This window comes from Pteropus medius, unplaced genomic scaffold (genome assembly GCF_902729225.1).
Source record: "Pteropus medius unplaced genomic scaffold, Ma_sr-lr_union100, whole genome shotgun sequence".
NCBI classification, from domain to species: Eukaryota; Metazoa; Chordata; class Mammalia; order Chiroptera; family Pteropodidae; genus Pteropus; species Pteropus medius.
The window spans coordinates 8,744,091-8,759,770 of NW_024349804.1; the positions used below are offsets into that span (position 1 = coordinate 8,744,091).

At 35.8% G+C, this 15,680-nt stretch overlaps 1 protein-coding gene and 1 long non-coding RNA gene across 3 annotated transcripts in view; one reads left to right on the top strand and one right to left on the bottom strand.

Moving 5' to 3' along the window:
• Positions 1 to 2,900: 2,900 nt before the first annotated feature.
• LOC120582838 (uncharacterized) lies at positions 2,901 to 5,702 on the bottom strand. Its single transcript, XR_005647662.1, has 2 exons — positions 4,896 to 5,702; positions 2,901 to 4,691 (listed from the first exon to the last, which is right to left on the bottom strand). It is a non-coding gene; the product is annotated as an uncharacterized LOC120582838 (long non-coding RNA).
• The window catches only part of RAB28 (RAB28, member RAS oncogene family), a 73,080-nt gene continuing 61,605 nt past the window's right edge, over positions 4,206 to 15,680 (top strand). The window contains exons 1-3 of one of the 2 annotated variants that reach the window (XM_039838177.1): positions 4,206 to 4,498; positions 9,045 to 9,141; positions 14,222 to 14,310. In XM_039838177.1, coding sequence (XP_039694111.1) covers positions 4,424 to 4,498; positions 9,045 to 9,141; positions 14,222 to 14,310 — 261 coding nt within the window. In that variant the 5' untranslated portion in view covers positions 4,206 to 4,423. The remainder of the gene's footprint in view (positions 4,499 to 9,044; positions 9,142 to 14,221; positions 14,311 to 15,680) is intronic. The other variant, XM_039838176.1, reaches the window with a different exon arrangement.

The window sequence follows — 15,680 nt, forward strand, 5'->3', positions numbered from 1 at the left end:
ATGATCCAAGTTATACTTTTTTTTTTGCCATATGAGTGTTTAAAATTTGATGTACAGAAATGATCAGTATTTAACTTTTCTTTTGACTGAACTTTGTGCTATGAAGAGATGAGCTATTTCCACTCCAGGTTATACATGTTTACCCTCTTTTTTTTTTTTCTAGTTTGCTATGGCTTCATCTAAAATTATGCTTTAATTTCATGTGAGCAAGGAACGAGACTTTCAGTTTTAAAAATTTCATGTGAGCAAGGAACGAGACTTTCAGTTTTAAAAATTAATGCCGAGTGAGTAACATCATATTTTCCCCAATGATTAGAAATACCACCTTTACTATTCACTTAAGTTCTTCATATATCGAGACCTTTCTAAGCTTTTCTGTGGAAGGAGTCTTGCTATCTATTCCTCTGCCTGTTCCACAGCATTTTAATCATAGTAGTTTAAAAAATATTTTTAAAATATCTGGAAAGTCTAATCTCTTTTCAATACTTAAAAAATTAGGCAGGTACCACTTATTTTTCTTCTAGATATTGTTGTAGATTGAACTATGTCTCAAATCTGTTTTAATTAGCTTGGGCTGCCATAACAAAGTACTGTAGGCTGGGTGGCTCAAACCATAGATGTTATGGCAACTCCTGATCTCTTCTCTCCCCCTGCCCCCTTATGGTATCTTTAATGGAGTACTTTTAAATTCCAATGCAATTTTCTTTATACTGTTTGTCCTTTATGATGAACTCTTTGTGTCTTGTTCAAGAAATCTGTCTGTATCCCAAGATAAGAGAGATAGTCACCACAAATTATTTAAAATTTTTTCACATTTAGATTCTTAATTCTACTGGAATTGTGTGTGTGTGTGTGTGTGTGATGAAATTTAAGATTCCAATTTAATTTATTTTCCTATGTAGTTTCCAACTACCATCCTTTCCCCCTTTTATCTGCTATCATCTATACTCGGTTATATATCAGAGTTGCACGTATGTGGGAGCCCATTTCATGGCTCTTCATTTTGTTATAATGGTCCAATTGTCTATTCCTGAAACAATAAATACACTATATCTTTATTACAACTCTATGCAAAGTCTTGATATCTGGTAAAGCAAGTTCTTTGTCCTTCTTTTCCTGGACAATCTTCGCTGTTCTTGGACCCTTGCCTCTTGTATGCATTCTTTCAAATTCCATGAAAAACTTTATTAGAATTGCATTGACTTTGTACATCCTTTGGTAGAATAACTATATTTTACAATATTGTGTTTCAATGCATGGATATGGGGTGACTCTCAATTTATTTAGTGTTTGAATAAAAATGTTCAGATACTTTTACTCTTTACCCCATCCATCATATTTTACTTTCTTTTTTATCCGAATCTGAAATTTTCATGTTGACTTATAAAGTTTTTGTGTTTCTCCTTCTATTAGTTTCCTGTGGCCATTGTAACAAATAATCATAAACTTGGTGGCTTAAAAGAAGATAAATTTATTCTCTCACAGTTTTGGAGGGCAGAAGTCCTAAATCACTGGACTGAAGTCCAGATGTGGACAGGGCTGTGCTCTCTGGAGGCTCCAAGGCGCCAATTCGTCTTCCACCTTTTAGTGACTGCCAAGATTCCTTGACTTGTGGCTGCATCACTCCAGCCTCTGCCTCTGTGGTCACATTGCCTTCCCTTTTTCTGTCTTGGTCAAATCTCCCTCTGTCTCTCTCTTATGAGGATGCATGTGACTGCATTTAGGGCCTGCCCTGATAATCCAGGATAATCTCGCCATCTCAAGACTCTTAATCTAATCACATATGAAAGATGCTTTTTTCCAAATAAGGTCACATTTACAGATTCCAAGGATTGGAACCTCATATCTTTGGTGTGCCATTATTTAGTCTGCCTCACTTCACCAAATTGCAAGTTCCATGGGAGCAGTGCCCTTGTATGTTTTATTCGCTTGTATGTGTCCTCATGACTTAGAATTGTAAACAAAAGTGCTTGACGCACAGTAAGCATTCACTTAATATTTGTCAAATCAATCGTTAATATAATGAATCAATCTGAAGATCTTTTAAAATGGGGAAGTTCTGTTTTACTCCAGAAGACACACCCAATACCATTAGTTGGAATTTATAGTGGTGTTCTAACATGCAACAGTTGATGAGGGCGATAATTACACTGGTTATTATTATTTTTTAAATCTGAAGGAGACAGAATTTAAGGCCTGCAGTGCGGAGTAGGAGGCTGGCTCCCCCAATAAATATAGAGCCTACAACTGCCTTATTCCTTCTGGAAAAAGCATTACTCCTCCAAATGTCCTCTTTTACAATGCTGATCTCTCTGCATGGGAAACACATGAATAGATTATTAACCATTAGACCTTCAGCATCAATTGACCAAGCTTGAGTTAGAGGAGCATCTTAGGGACAGGGTCAGATTCTAAGGTCAATGAGTAAGGGGAATGAATATTCAGTGTAGTCAAAATAACCATCAAATTGCCCATAAATTCTACTATATGTGATTTTGTGTGTATTTACTTAAATAACACAGTTTCCCCTCAGCGTTAGAATAGATCACTGTTTTAAAGCAAGTATCAGATGAAATATTTGACTTGCGTTTATTGTTCAGGTTATATGAAAAACATTTGTTTTTGTTCTCAAGGGTATATAGTTGAATTTAAATGTATGTTTGATGTCACTCACTGTACTTTACTGAGTGGAGCTAGCTGAATGCATGTACTCCCCTAGTAGAATGGGGCACCAAACTGGTTTGTTTTGAAAGGGGAATAGAGGGTTAGGTCTGCATCCTGGACCCTTGTTCAGAGACAGTGGGTCTGGGTGGAGCATCAGTGATGAGATGCTCTGTGGAGCCTGAGGGCAGCAAGAGAACAATGGGAAAAAGGAGGGTGAACAAAAGCATTTTTTAACATTTTAACAATATATTTGATTTAACCCAATACATCCAAAATAGTATCATGTCACCATATAAAAGCCATTGCTGAGATATTTTATACTATTTTTTTATTTTTCAATTACAGTTGACATTTGATATTATTTTGATAGTAGCGTCAGATGTACAGTATAGGAGACGTTTATATGATTTACGAAGTGGTTCCCCAATAAGTTTTAACCCACTGGTAAACTGTTCATATTGAGTGCTTACTTTATGCCAGGAATTGTGCTATGTTACTTTACATTGGTTACTGCATTTACTGTGGCTCAGGTCACACAACAAGTAAGTGCAGGGCTGTGATTAGAACTCTGGTGCTATCTTCAGGCTGAGCACTTCCTTACACTGTAATGTTTGCCCATTCGAATTCCCACTTAAGCTTCCTCATGTGTAACATGGGATAATTCTACCTATTTTATAGGGTTCACATGAGGAGCGAACGTCGTAACCGTGCCAAGTAATTAACGAGACAAACATTGTAGGCCGGCGTTATTATTGTGGATTTTATCTCACTACGTTAAAATTTTCAGTTGTCTTTTACCTACACTACTGGATAGCAGTTCTCAACCTTTTGGGGTTCAAGGCCCCTTTACACTCAAGAATTATTTTGAATCCCAAAGAGCTTTTGTGTACGTTATAGCTACGATGCCACACACATCATGCATCCGCTGGAAACTTCTCTGTATACTTTTGAGAGCATGAACATGAAAAAGGCAAAAAAAAGTGTATTATTACGTAAATAGTTTCTACTTTATCGCCCCCTCCTCGCCCAGGCTTCTCTGGATCACACTTTAAAACTGCTGTTCCCTCTAGGGCACGCGCTTAATAAATGAACCACCGGATTCTTAGCTCCAGCTCGAGCCCCGCCCTTGCGCGCTCCCTCTGGCTACCGGCGTCCCGGGCGCCCAGAGACAGGCCCCGCCCCGCCCCACCGCCTCTCCGCCGACGCCTGGCTTCCATGGCAACCACCGCGCGCAGCCCTGGCGTTCCCCCCCCCCGCCTCTGGCTAAACCATTCGCTCGGGGATCTTCTCAGGGGGATATCGAAACGAAGGAATTTGACTGAACGTCTACGAGCTCCTCGGCTTCCGTTTTTCTACTTAGCTTGATATATTTCCTTTCTTCCCCTTCGCTTGCTGCTCCTGCGAGGGTAGAGCCACGTCCCGCCTGCTCGGCTCGAACGTCTCCCCCGTCCCAGGCTCACGAATGGGCCGGCTCGCTAGGGAGGCTCGCCGTCGGCGCGGGTTGGTGCGGAGGTGGGCGTGCGCGTCCGACGTAGCGTGCAGGGGCGGGGCCACGTGCAGGAGGAGGGGCGGTGGCAAGATGGCGCCCGGCGAGTGATTCGTCCCGGATTTCGCCAGCGGTCGCTGAGGCACCAAGGCGGCGGGTTCTGCCCCACCACTGCCGCCCTTCCTCCTCTCCCCGCCCCCAGAGACCCCCCTCCTTCTCATCCTCCCTCGACCTCGGGGGGTGGGGGGAGGCGGACCTGGTTCCCGGCACACCATGTCGGACTCCGAGGAGGAGAGCCAGGACCGGCAACTGAAAATCGTCGTGCTGGGGGACGGCACCTCCGGGAAGGTCAGTCCTCGGGCGGGCTCGCCATCTCAAGCCTGCAGGAACCCTGGCGCGGCCCCGGCGCCCCCCAGCCTCCTCCCCGCCGCCTGGCGCCGCCTCATTACCCCGCGCCTCTGGGCCGGGGCCCGCTTGGTCGTGGCCTGGGGGCGGACGCGAGCCAGGCACTGGGTGAAGGCCGACGAGAGCTGTCCAGCTCCTTAAAAAAAAAAAAAAAAAAAAAAGAAAAGAAAAAAGAAAAAAAAACAGTTCCCAGCTCCCCGACTGGATCGCGAACTCTTAACTTCTGCAAGACTCGGGCCAGCATCGCCTGCCTGGGAGGCTTCCAGCTTCTCGTCTGAGGACTGGCAGGGCTTATCTCTGTCCTTTAGCCCCTCTCACACTGCCCCCGGCCCCCATTTACCGCTTCTGAGGCCCCTCCCGCCCCTTCACTGGGAGCGCCCACGAGCTGGGCTCTGCAGTCAGATTCCCTCGGCGAGAAGCGGGACTCCATCACTTCGTGGAGGGTCATTGGAGGGGCGAGTCGCTAACCTGTTTGTGTTTCATCTGTAAAGGGGCGGGGGGCATAGGCAGGGGTCGCCTCCAAGGGTGACACGTCCAAGTACACATTCAATGTGAAAAGCCACATAAAGTTTGCAGAGCGTGGTGTGCATCCAATAAACGTGAGCGGCCGTTTTATAGCATCTTACCTGCTCGTCTCCGTTCCCAGCACAGCACCTGTCAGCACAAGCATTCCTTCAGCACATCCCTTTTGAGCCTGTATCATGGGCCGGATGCTGGGGTCGAGCTTGCTAGCATGACAGGGGGCCCTGGCCGTGAGGTGACGGCTGGCCGAGTGAATGAGAGTGCATGCGTGCGTGAGAATGTCGGGCAGCCAGTCCCCATACCTTCCCGCAGGGCTTTGAACCCAGGTTTGTGGAGCCGAAATAGCACAGACATGTACTGGCTCTTTGGACAGAGGTCATCGGGTCTCAGGAGTCTGTGACCCACCCCCCAAATAAACCCCAGGGCCTCTGCCGGGCACCTACACACCTGTCGCTTTGTCAAAGGCGCTTTCTGGGAAGATTGCTAGTTTGCCTCCTTTCTTCTCCGTCTCCCTTTTCCCAGCCAGTCTGCAGGTTTATTACCAGCTTCCTGTTTTCGGCCTCACGTTTCCGTGTTACCGGCGTAGTTTGAACCCTGGTTTCTGTGCTGACGCTTGCTCTTTGTATCTCCCCTGGCACTTGGCCCTGCACAGGTGCCCCTGTCTTTGGCTCTGAGATTTGAGTTCCTAAAGCCCTTGGGAAAGCTGTCATTCAGGTGCAAAATTTGGAGAATCCTGTTAATATTTCTTTCTTGCTTTCTCCTATATTTTGCTATTGATTTTTATTGCTGAGGAAAAACGATACACTCTCATTACTTTTAAACATTTTTGGGAAGAGAAGAACCCGGGATCACTTTTCTTTATAAAGTATTATGTGAATTTTTGTGCACTTAAAACAACGTTTTGAATGGAAGAAGTGTTTTGAATAAATCAGCATTGTTTCTAACACCTGTAATAAAAATTTTAAGTTACATTTTTAATTTTCTCATTCATATTTTCTTTTGAATGCCTTGTAATTTTTCATTACCTACATCTTTTTACAGTTTACTCATAACTGAATTTATTTCCTGTTTAAAATTATGTCAGTCTATAAAACTTAATACACTTGTAAAAAGACAAAAATTGCTTATTATCCTACATTCTATTATAATTCTTTAAACTTGTTTTCTTCTCCTAGTATTATCATATGTGTATTACTCAGTTGAAATTTGTTCATAATTTTGTATCTAGGTTTTTCATTTAGCCTATCATACATGTTTTCCTCTTGTTACTAATTTAGTGTGAATAATTATGTTTTTTTCATCTCTGTCTAAAATTCTGTCTGGGACAAAAAACATAATTTTTTTCTTCTGTATTGTTGAAAGACTGTCATTCTGCTTCAGAGGATAACAGTGATATTCTTTATGATGTTTTGGCTAAGCCTTCATCATCTTGACTCATCTATTTTAAAATTGTAAAGGCTTTTTCTGCCAGAAATTTTCAGGTACAAGCATCAGAAACCTAATCTCTCATCATTATTTATGTATCCAACTTTTTTTTTCTCTGTACCTTATTCAGCTCTCAAATTATTGGCAGCTACCAACACCCCCATTCTATTTCGTTTATTATCCTTTGATAAATTCAGCCTCTCATTCTTATTTGTATCCTGACTTAACTCCTGGCCACTTTTTTCTAGCATTAATTTTTCCTGCTAGTTCTAATTTAGGGCATTTTTATATATACGGAGAGAAGCAGTAGATAATTGAAATAACACTAACAGTTTGTTTCTCCAGGGGAAATTTAGCCCCGCCCCCTAGTAGCACACATTTCTATTTCTTTCCTTTAATTCATACTTTTGATTTTATTACATATTTTTAAAGATTTTTTAAGGCAAAATATTTTTTATGATGTCTTTTTAGTGTCAGTAAGTGTAATATGGTTAGAAATTGTTAGCAAAAGTTCACCAAACAACAAAAAAATATAAAAGATCAGATAAAAATGTTTCTGATATGGTAGATGGTTGTTCACTTCATAATTGGTTAAGAAGGGTATTTATACAATGACTTGTGAGAAATTACTGGATGTGAAACGTGGCACAAAGAATATATAATTGAAGAGAAAGCGCCTCCCACTGATTTGGTTGATCCTCTGTTTAATTTTTATAATAAGATGTCTGGAGAGGATATAAGAACCCATTTTTAATATTTTGTGTTCCCAGTGACCTATACTTTTAACAGATTATACTCTATTTCATTTAAAACCCTAACGTTATGTTTGCCTCAAAAGCGTGAGGGTATGGCTTTCAAAATCTAGAAGTCCTGTTTCCAAGGAAAGAACCTTAGAATTTTTCTGAATATTCATTAATATAAATATATTGAACTCCGAGAATCTTAAAAGAAATTGAAAACTTACCTTATATGACATTATGCTGATGTTACATATTCCCCTGAGTTTCTCTTTGACTTATAATACTATTTCAGCCATCCATATGCTAAATATTTTGAAATATCTGTAATAGTGTAAATAGTGATAGTTATTATTCTCTAGGACTCTGGACCTCTTCGCAGGTGATTTTGTGCTCTAAGTTAAACAAGCTCAATGGCATAAATAAGGCTAAATGAGAAAAGGGTTTAAAAAGGAGTGCTTACCTTTTTAATTCTGATTTCTCAGTTTTTATGGTATTGTTATTTGCTTCAAGGAAGCCAAATACATTTTCATTTTGGTGTAGTGACTTTATTTCTCATTGTCTAGCAAAACATCTTTCTTGTGCTCAATAAATATCTGACCAAGTGTCTTAGAAATTTATTACGAATGCTGAGTATTTAACTATTAAAAGAATTGGAGTCCGGGTGTGCAAATTGCCATTTCTATGAAAAATATGGTTCTTGTGTCAAAAGGATTTTAGATCTTTTTGTTTAAAGGAATTGAAATTTGGCCAAGTTTTCTTTTGTACTGCTGTACTTACATCATAATTAATTTTAATAAGCTATCTAGGAAATTCTATCTTAAGTATTTTAGTTCACATATAATTTTAACTTTTAAAATAAAAAGGCTATTTTCCCTTAACTTTGGAACTCTGTCTTGAAGAGCATAAAAGCTTCATGAAGCTGTCTTTCTTTTCTTTTTGGGGAAGTTTACAGATAAATAAATAGTACATTTAAAATGTTTAAGAAGCTTTAGAGCTGTTGAGTTATTTCACATGTTACCAGAATGATTAATTATTCTTTTGCTTTGATAAGAAATGGTATACTCAAATAAAGCCCCAGAGTTTTGAATACAACTTTCAATTGTTTTTAAAAAATATATTGTGTATATCTGTTCTGGTTATAATATTTGTGTGACTTTTAAGCTTTATGATTCTTGAGTGGAAGATATTTATTTTTGCTTGCTTAATATTAATCTTAAAAATATCAATTTTTTAAAAAAGATGTGTTATCAGAGTCATTCCATAGAATCATTTTCATTTAATAGCTTTAATATTGAGAAAAATTAGACCCTTAAAGATACTTCTCTTGTGGGGCAGAAGAAAAGAAAAATTCTATAAATAGGCTTTCCTCTCCTCAATCAGTACCTATTATTGGCTAAGGACACAAACTACTCAGAAATGAAACTTAAGAGTTCTCTGAAATTTGTATTGAACTGATATATATGGACATATAAGATACAGATCTTTAATCAAGTTGTTTCACTTTTCTTTGTTGATAAAACTCAAATTCTAATTTCCAGTGAGAAGGAGCTTGACAATCAGGGGATTTAAAGAGAGATAAAAGATTAGTCTGTTGTCTCCACTGGTAGCTGTTGGCAAGTGAAATTTACCTGGTGGAGTGTCAAATCCCTCCTCCCCTTGTAACTGATTAGAACTGCTTAAAGTTGTTTGCTGGATTAATGGGAGTACGAATATTAAGATTACTTAATAAGATTTAGTAGTGATTTTGTTTACATTTCTAAAACAGACATTAATTTTAATATTATGTGCATCAATTTTTTTAGACTTCCTTAGCTACGTGTTTTGCTCAAGAAACTTTTGGGAAACAGTACAAACAAACTGTAGGACTGGATTTCTTTTTGAGAAGGATAACATTGCCAGGTAAGAGACTAAAAGTCTTAACGTAGAAAATTGTGCATCTCTTACAATAAGAGGCATAGGCAGAAAAGTGTAAAATAAATTTGGGGCTGCTTCTACATGAAAATATATGTAATAGTAAATTTGTCTTAGGGAGGTTAACTTTCATCAGCATCCACCATGAAGACATACTGTCCATGGGGATGAGAAAAAAGTTTATGCGTGTTATGTCCCTCTACCTTCCAGTTTTTGACCACTGCAGATTTTTTTGAGAGGATAAACAATAGTTGCTTATAAAATTCTAAAACGTTTTAAGAAATCAAATGGTATTCAATTATCAACAGATATTGTATAAACTAAATGGAAAAGACTGGAAAGGATTATTTTTTTTAAATATTATTTTGATTAGCCTCTGCTTCAGTTTTTTGTTTGAGAGAAAGTTGGACCAGAAGTATAATGTAGCTATGGAACTTCTGTGCTCTAATATGTGAATGCTGTTTTATGCAAGGCAGCATGAAATTGCTGGCATTTAATAGACCACTAAAATTTAGGGTCCCTAGGCACTCATAAAAATACAGTTTGAGCATTCAAGATGTTTCAGTTCACCATGCAAAGAAACTATTTAGATGCCAGTTGCAGCACATTTTGTGGGAAATACAGGGAAATAATAACAAAAAAAGAGTGGTTTCTGTTTTAAGTTAGTTTCTGAACAATTGGAGCTTTAAAATGCTCTGTCCATTCACTTGTGATGGTTAAATTATATGTTTAAAGTATTTTATTAAAAGCAGTTTATCTTGATTGACTTTATAAACCAGTCAGTCTATCCCTCTCCTCTCTGAGGAAACCCATTTGAATAAAAACGGTTGCAAGTGTAGTGTCCGATTCATATGCTGGAATGTGAGTGATAGGGTGGAAAGGAGTTTACTGAATTTCAATATTATTGAAATATTTTATCTCTCAAACACCCCCTTCTCTCAGACAACTCTCCATAAAAGTTTTAGAGCAGCTAATGAAAACTCTTGGTAATTGAAGCTATTCTCTGTATTTTACTCTAACATATTTTGAGATGGTCTGTATTTGGCTACCAATGAAAAATAAATTAGAAGATAGAGCATGAGAAAAGAATTCTAATTTTCTATTACTGTGTTATTGTTCAGCAAGAGGTTTAAATGAGAAACATATGCGTATTTCATTCGTTTTTTTTTCTTTTAATGTATTCAAAACTTAAAATTTCAATTTATTTTTATTCTCACTCTTACGGATAGGGTAATGCTACATTCATAATATGTACAGCGTCACTAGCAGAATACATGCACAAATCACATAATATACATGCCGAAAACTTATTTTTACAGCAGTGTTTTCAGAGATGCCAGTTGTACACACAGAACCTCAGTATGTGTTTAGTTATTGACTGTTATCTTTTGATGCTAATTTGCAAAAGCACCAACTTTCTGTATAATTAATATTGTTTAATTTTTCCGATTTTTAACCCCAAAGGCTTCAGTAAAGGAGCAAGCACCTACTCAAACATTAAAAACATTTAAAGACTCGTTTTGGACATTTTATGTATTTGATATATGTGATGATTTCTGATCTGCTGCATAATACTACCAATTTAAAAATTTTGATTACTTAGTAAAAAATATTTGGTATTTTTAAAATCCAAATTTATAGTAAATATTTAGAGTTAGAAGGTATTTAGGTTAAAAAATGACATTAGGAAATGTATATTCAATGAATGTATATTTTAACATTCCTGATTAAGTTTTTATTTTGATGGGCAGAGTTCCAGAAAGAAATTTTGTTTTTTTGAAAGGCAATTGGTTTTATGCTACTTAATGGACTCAAAGTTATGGGAGAAATTTCAGTAGGAAAAAATTGTTTTAATGTATCTTGATTTTATATAATTAATAGGTACATTAAGAAGTAAGGTTAATAAATTACAAGGTTCATAGTATATTCTTTATATACTTTAAATTTATCGTAATATATTCTTTATATACTTTAATTTTAATTTTAATTTATTGTAAGTGTCAAATGTAGGATGATTATTTGTGTCATTTGCTAAAACATTGCAGATAGCATTATTTATAGTAAAGCAGCATAGTGGTCAAGTCTAGTATTTGTTAGTATTCTAGTAACTCTTTGTCTATTCAGATTGTTAGCGGTGTAATACCTCCTGGTCATCTATTCACATTCTCTTCATGCAGGTTTTCGAGGTCATTACTTTGGAAATACTCATCCATTTTAGTATTTTTCATGATCCGGTATGCTGTATAGTCTGGATGCAACCACTGTGCAGATTTTACTGCTTAAAATAGTGTATCTGTTAGTCAGAGATTCTGCTGATAGAGCTTCTTAAGAGCCTTAGTCAAAATACTTTCAGGAAGCTTGTGGGTACAGTCCAGTAAACAGCGTTCTACTGTGAAAGGGATTTCTAAGTCTTTAGTACAAGAAGTGGGCAGACTTGTGTTTTTAGTTCCGTCTTGACTGTGCAGCACTTTAAGTAAGGTTAACCAAGGCACCAAGTGTACTTTACAAGGTCACTGTTGAATCCTCTTTGTGGCTTTGATGCATACCAAAAGCAACTTACCTGTATTTTGTCACCTCATTTATTTTATTTTTTTCCCTAGTTAAATGTCATTTCTTACAGAAGAGCAGGAATTTTGTAGCATTTTGCATTTGGGATTAGATTACTGACAATTTACTTAATGTTCTTTATGAGTTAGAAATTTTATTAGATGGATTCTTGATTTTTAAAAATTTTGCAATATTGATTATTTAAATATCATATAGCTTTATAGGTTGCCATTTTGAAAATATACAGGAAACCACGTTTATGTCTGAATATTGATTTGAATTCCATTTTTATGTAATTTCATTTATTTTTATTTTTATATGTTAATAAGCCTCAAATTCAAATGTGGAAATTAAAAATGTATTTCTACATATATGAAATGACTGTAAAGTTAATATTATATTTGTTGAGGCTATAATGATAGTAAATTTTTTTTGGCTGGCTTTGCATATTAACAGATTAATAATGCATAGCTGTTTTTATTTCTGAGGCACTAGAATATGTATAAGAGAAAATTCAAGAACAGACTTTGTTTGGAAAGGTGTAGATTTTTAAAATGCCCTCAACACATAAATATAAACCTCTTAGATGGGAGACAGTTGAATAAATGATTTAGAGTCTTGATATGATTGCAGTCAGAATTTGGAAACGTGACGAAGATCATGTTCCCAAGTTATAGTTGAAGTGTTCATAACACTTAATTCAGATAAGATCTGAATATCAGAACTTAAAGGAAAAATTCATATTTCTTGATATGAGGGTAAGTGGTAGAGTTTATTGGCCTTGAAGAGAATGAGATTAGGTGCCTTTTATTAAGTGTTGCTTAAAATCTTACTTTAAAAAAGTTAATATTGTTAAACACTGTGTTTGAAGTAAACAAAGGATTGTGAAGAGTTTTGTGAGTAAAATGAATAGATTTCTGCCTGTTTAGGGGCTTCTGAAAGTTTGATATAATTCTAGTGTGACAGCTGGCTCTCTCTCACCTGCTTAATTTGAGATAGCATTATAGGAGAAGGATTTCAGCTTCGAATCTTGAAAAATTTAGATTTTTAAGAAATTAGGTTTATACAAGTTGTTGGACAAATCTTAGTCTGTGACATTTTGGTTTTCGTGTTCATAGAGCTTTAGGAACATTTCCGTCGTTACTCAGCATTGAAAGTGTGTGTGTGTGGGAATGATGACGGGTGATAAACTTCAATAGCTCTTATTAATGCTAATGGAAGTTCCTCATGTAAATCCTCTGCATGTTGGCAGATGGAACAGACCTACATCTAAATAATGGAAAGATTGTAATGCAAACCCAACAAAACATAGAGTTAAGGGTTGAAACGTGGCTGGTTAGTCCAGTGTCGAACTTTCTTTGCAGTTGCAAAGTTGAATGATATGGCTAACGTTCTCTGATTTTAGTGTTTTACATTGGTATAAAATATCATATCTTTATAATCTTTTTTTTTTGAAATGAGACCAGTTCTTCAGTTTCTTAGTTTTTGAGTTTTCCTGATTTGCAAATCATTCAGAAAGATACATTTTTAATAGGGGGAGCTCATTTTGAAGGTACCAATTGAGACCTTGCCCACCTTTGGAAAGAACTGTATAATTGTATTAGGAGAAATAGTTTGAAATGTTAAACTAAAAAGCAGATTGGACATGGTCTTTTTTAGTTATTAACTACATTGATTAGAATGAGCAGCTTATCTTATAAATTTTTATATCAACCAAATATTTTGCAAAATCAACAAAAAATTTAGAGATTGCTTTGTATTTTAGAACACTTTTATAATACTTGTAAAGATTTGTCACACTATTTTATGAAGGCTTTGAAGCACATTATAATTCATTTCAATGGAAATGCTTTAAACAGGTATAAATGCATCATAATATTTAATATATGGTGTGTGTATCCTACACATACAGTTCTGAAGAGGGTTATCAAATGTGTTTCTTATTTTATAGGTTAAATTTGAAGACATAATTTTTAAAATTATGTTTACTATTAATATAATAGCTGACATTCAAATTAAAAATATCATTTGAGTTGAAACTTTGTGTCCATTTTCGCAGTCAATTATTATTCTGTGGGTTTTAGAACCTATAGAGTGTAGAACTTACAGAAAAATATATTATGTATAATAGGGTAGGTTAGTATATAAAGTTCAATTTTTATTTTCAAAGTATATTTTTACCCCATGTACAAGCGCTTTATTCTATTTTCTGTTTAAGAAAATATTTTTTAAGGTTTGAGAAGTTTACGAATTAAAGCTTTATTTTCCTTTGTTTTGAAGGTGATTATAAATGTGGGTCCATGGAAACGGGTAAAAGTATGAACCTTAATTCCCCACTATGATTTCTTTTGATAACATCATTTCGTAGTTCCAAATATCTGACCATGTGAGCCTTCAGAATAAAAGGCAAATTAGATTCTGAGTTTATCATTCTGACTTAGTGCTCTATTAAACTGTTTTCAGTTGTCGTATTGTTAATTAACTTTTTTTGTATTCTTATTTTCATATATTTTACATGTAGGAAACTTGAATGTTACTCTTCAAGTTTGGGATATAGGAGGACAGACAATAGGAGGCAAGATGTTGGATAAATATGTCTATGGAGCACAGGTATGACATGAATTAATTGTGTGATCATTCCAGTACTGAAAATATTCCCCCGACAAACACACACAAGAGGGTACTCACACACAACTCTTTCTAACATGATTTTTATCTGATACATAGAGAGGCTAAATTTACATATTTGCTAATCCTTTGGATTTGTCCTCCCCAAAGTATGTTTGGAATAATTTGGATCAAGGAACTGATGTGACTCTAATAATAGCCTTCATATGCTGCTTATATTATTAGATATTGTTGTCAGCAGTTGAATAAATGTAGTTGTAAATGATATTTGATATTTATTAGCTGACTTGGGACCAGTGACAACTTTCAGAATTTATAAGTTGAATTAATGAAAAATATAGAAAGGAGAAATTTGATTTTGTTTTAAGTTATAAGGAAAAAAGCATTTATATGTTTATATATTTATGCACTGTGAATTAGTCTGCTAAATATAGTTCTACAGATTTAATAGATATATCAATATATTGTATCGGAAAACTAAGTATGGTTAATTATATATATGAAGCACATGCAATATTTTAGCATGGTATGATGTATTTTCAGAAGAAAATATATGTAGAATAAGAAAAACCTTTCGAATAATTATATAACAAATTATTTGGCAACATGGGTTTATATAGACATAATTTAAATTTTTAAATTACATTATACAAATAGGAAATATGCATGGTTCTGCTATACTTTAAAAGTTAATTATGGACATGCTATTAATTTTTGCTTTTTCTTACACTTTTAATTAGCATGTACTTTTTATATTACCATGCGGCCCTGGGGGGAGTTTGATGTTTTAAGTCGGAGAATCATAACATAGTTGCACATAAGAAACGGATCTAGAAGACTAAGAATTTTAAGCACGTTCCTTTACGAAGTTAATTGCTTGTTAAATACCATTGCCTTAATTTTGGATGGGAAATAAATTCTGAATTATTTTCTAAAATAAATGAGGCTCATAAATTCTGTATTGCCCTAGTTTTGTTTATTAATTATTGGTATATAGATTGGGCTCTTAGAAGTCTTTCTTCTTTGCCTTTTCTTCTACGTTCTTTGTCTCATGAAAAGTCTTTCTGCTCATTTAGCATCTTCACTTACGACCATATGACTTGATATTTTATGCATATTAATTTTTCTCTTAAAGGGTATATCTCAGATTTTTGTTTCTGACTTTATTGTTAATTTTTTGTTTTAAATTGATTATGTTTAAAGTGGCTATTAAACTAAAAAGAATTGCTGGACAGAGATCTTTGGAAAACAGCAGTTCTCATTTCATTCACTTCGTTGGGAAAATGGGGTTTGGAAATGACAGTCTCTTTTCTCTTTGCTCCATTAAAATCTATTTCAAAGACACGTTGAAT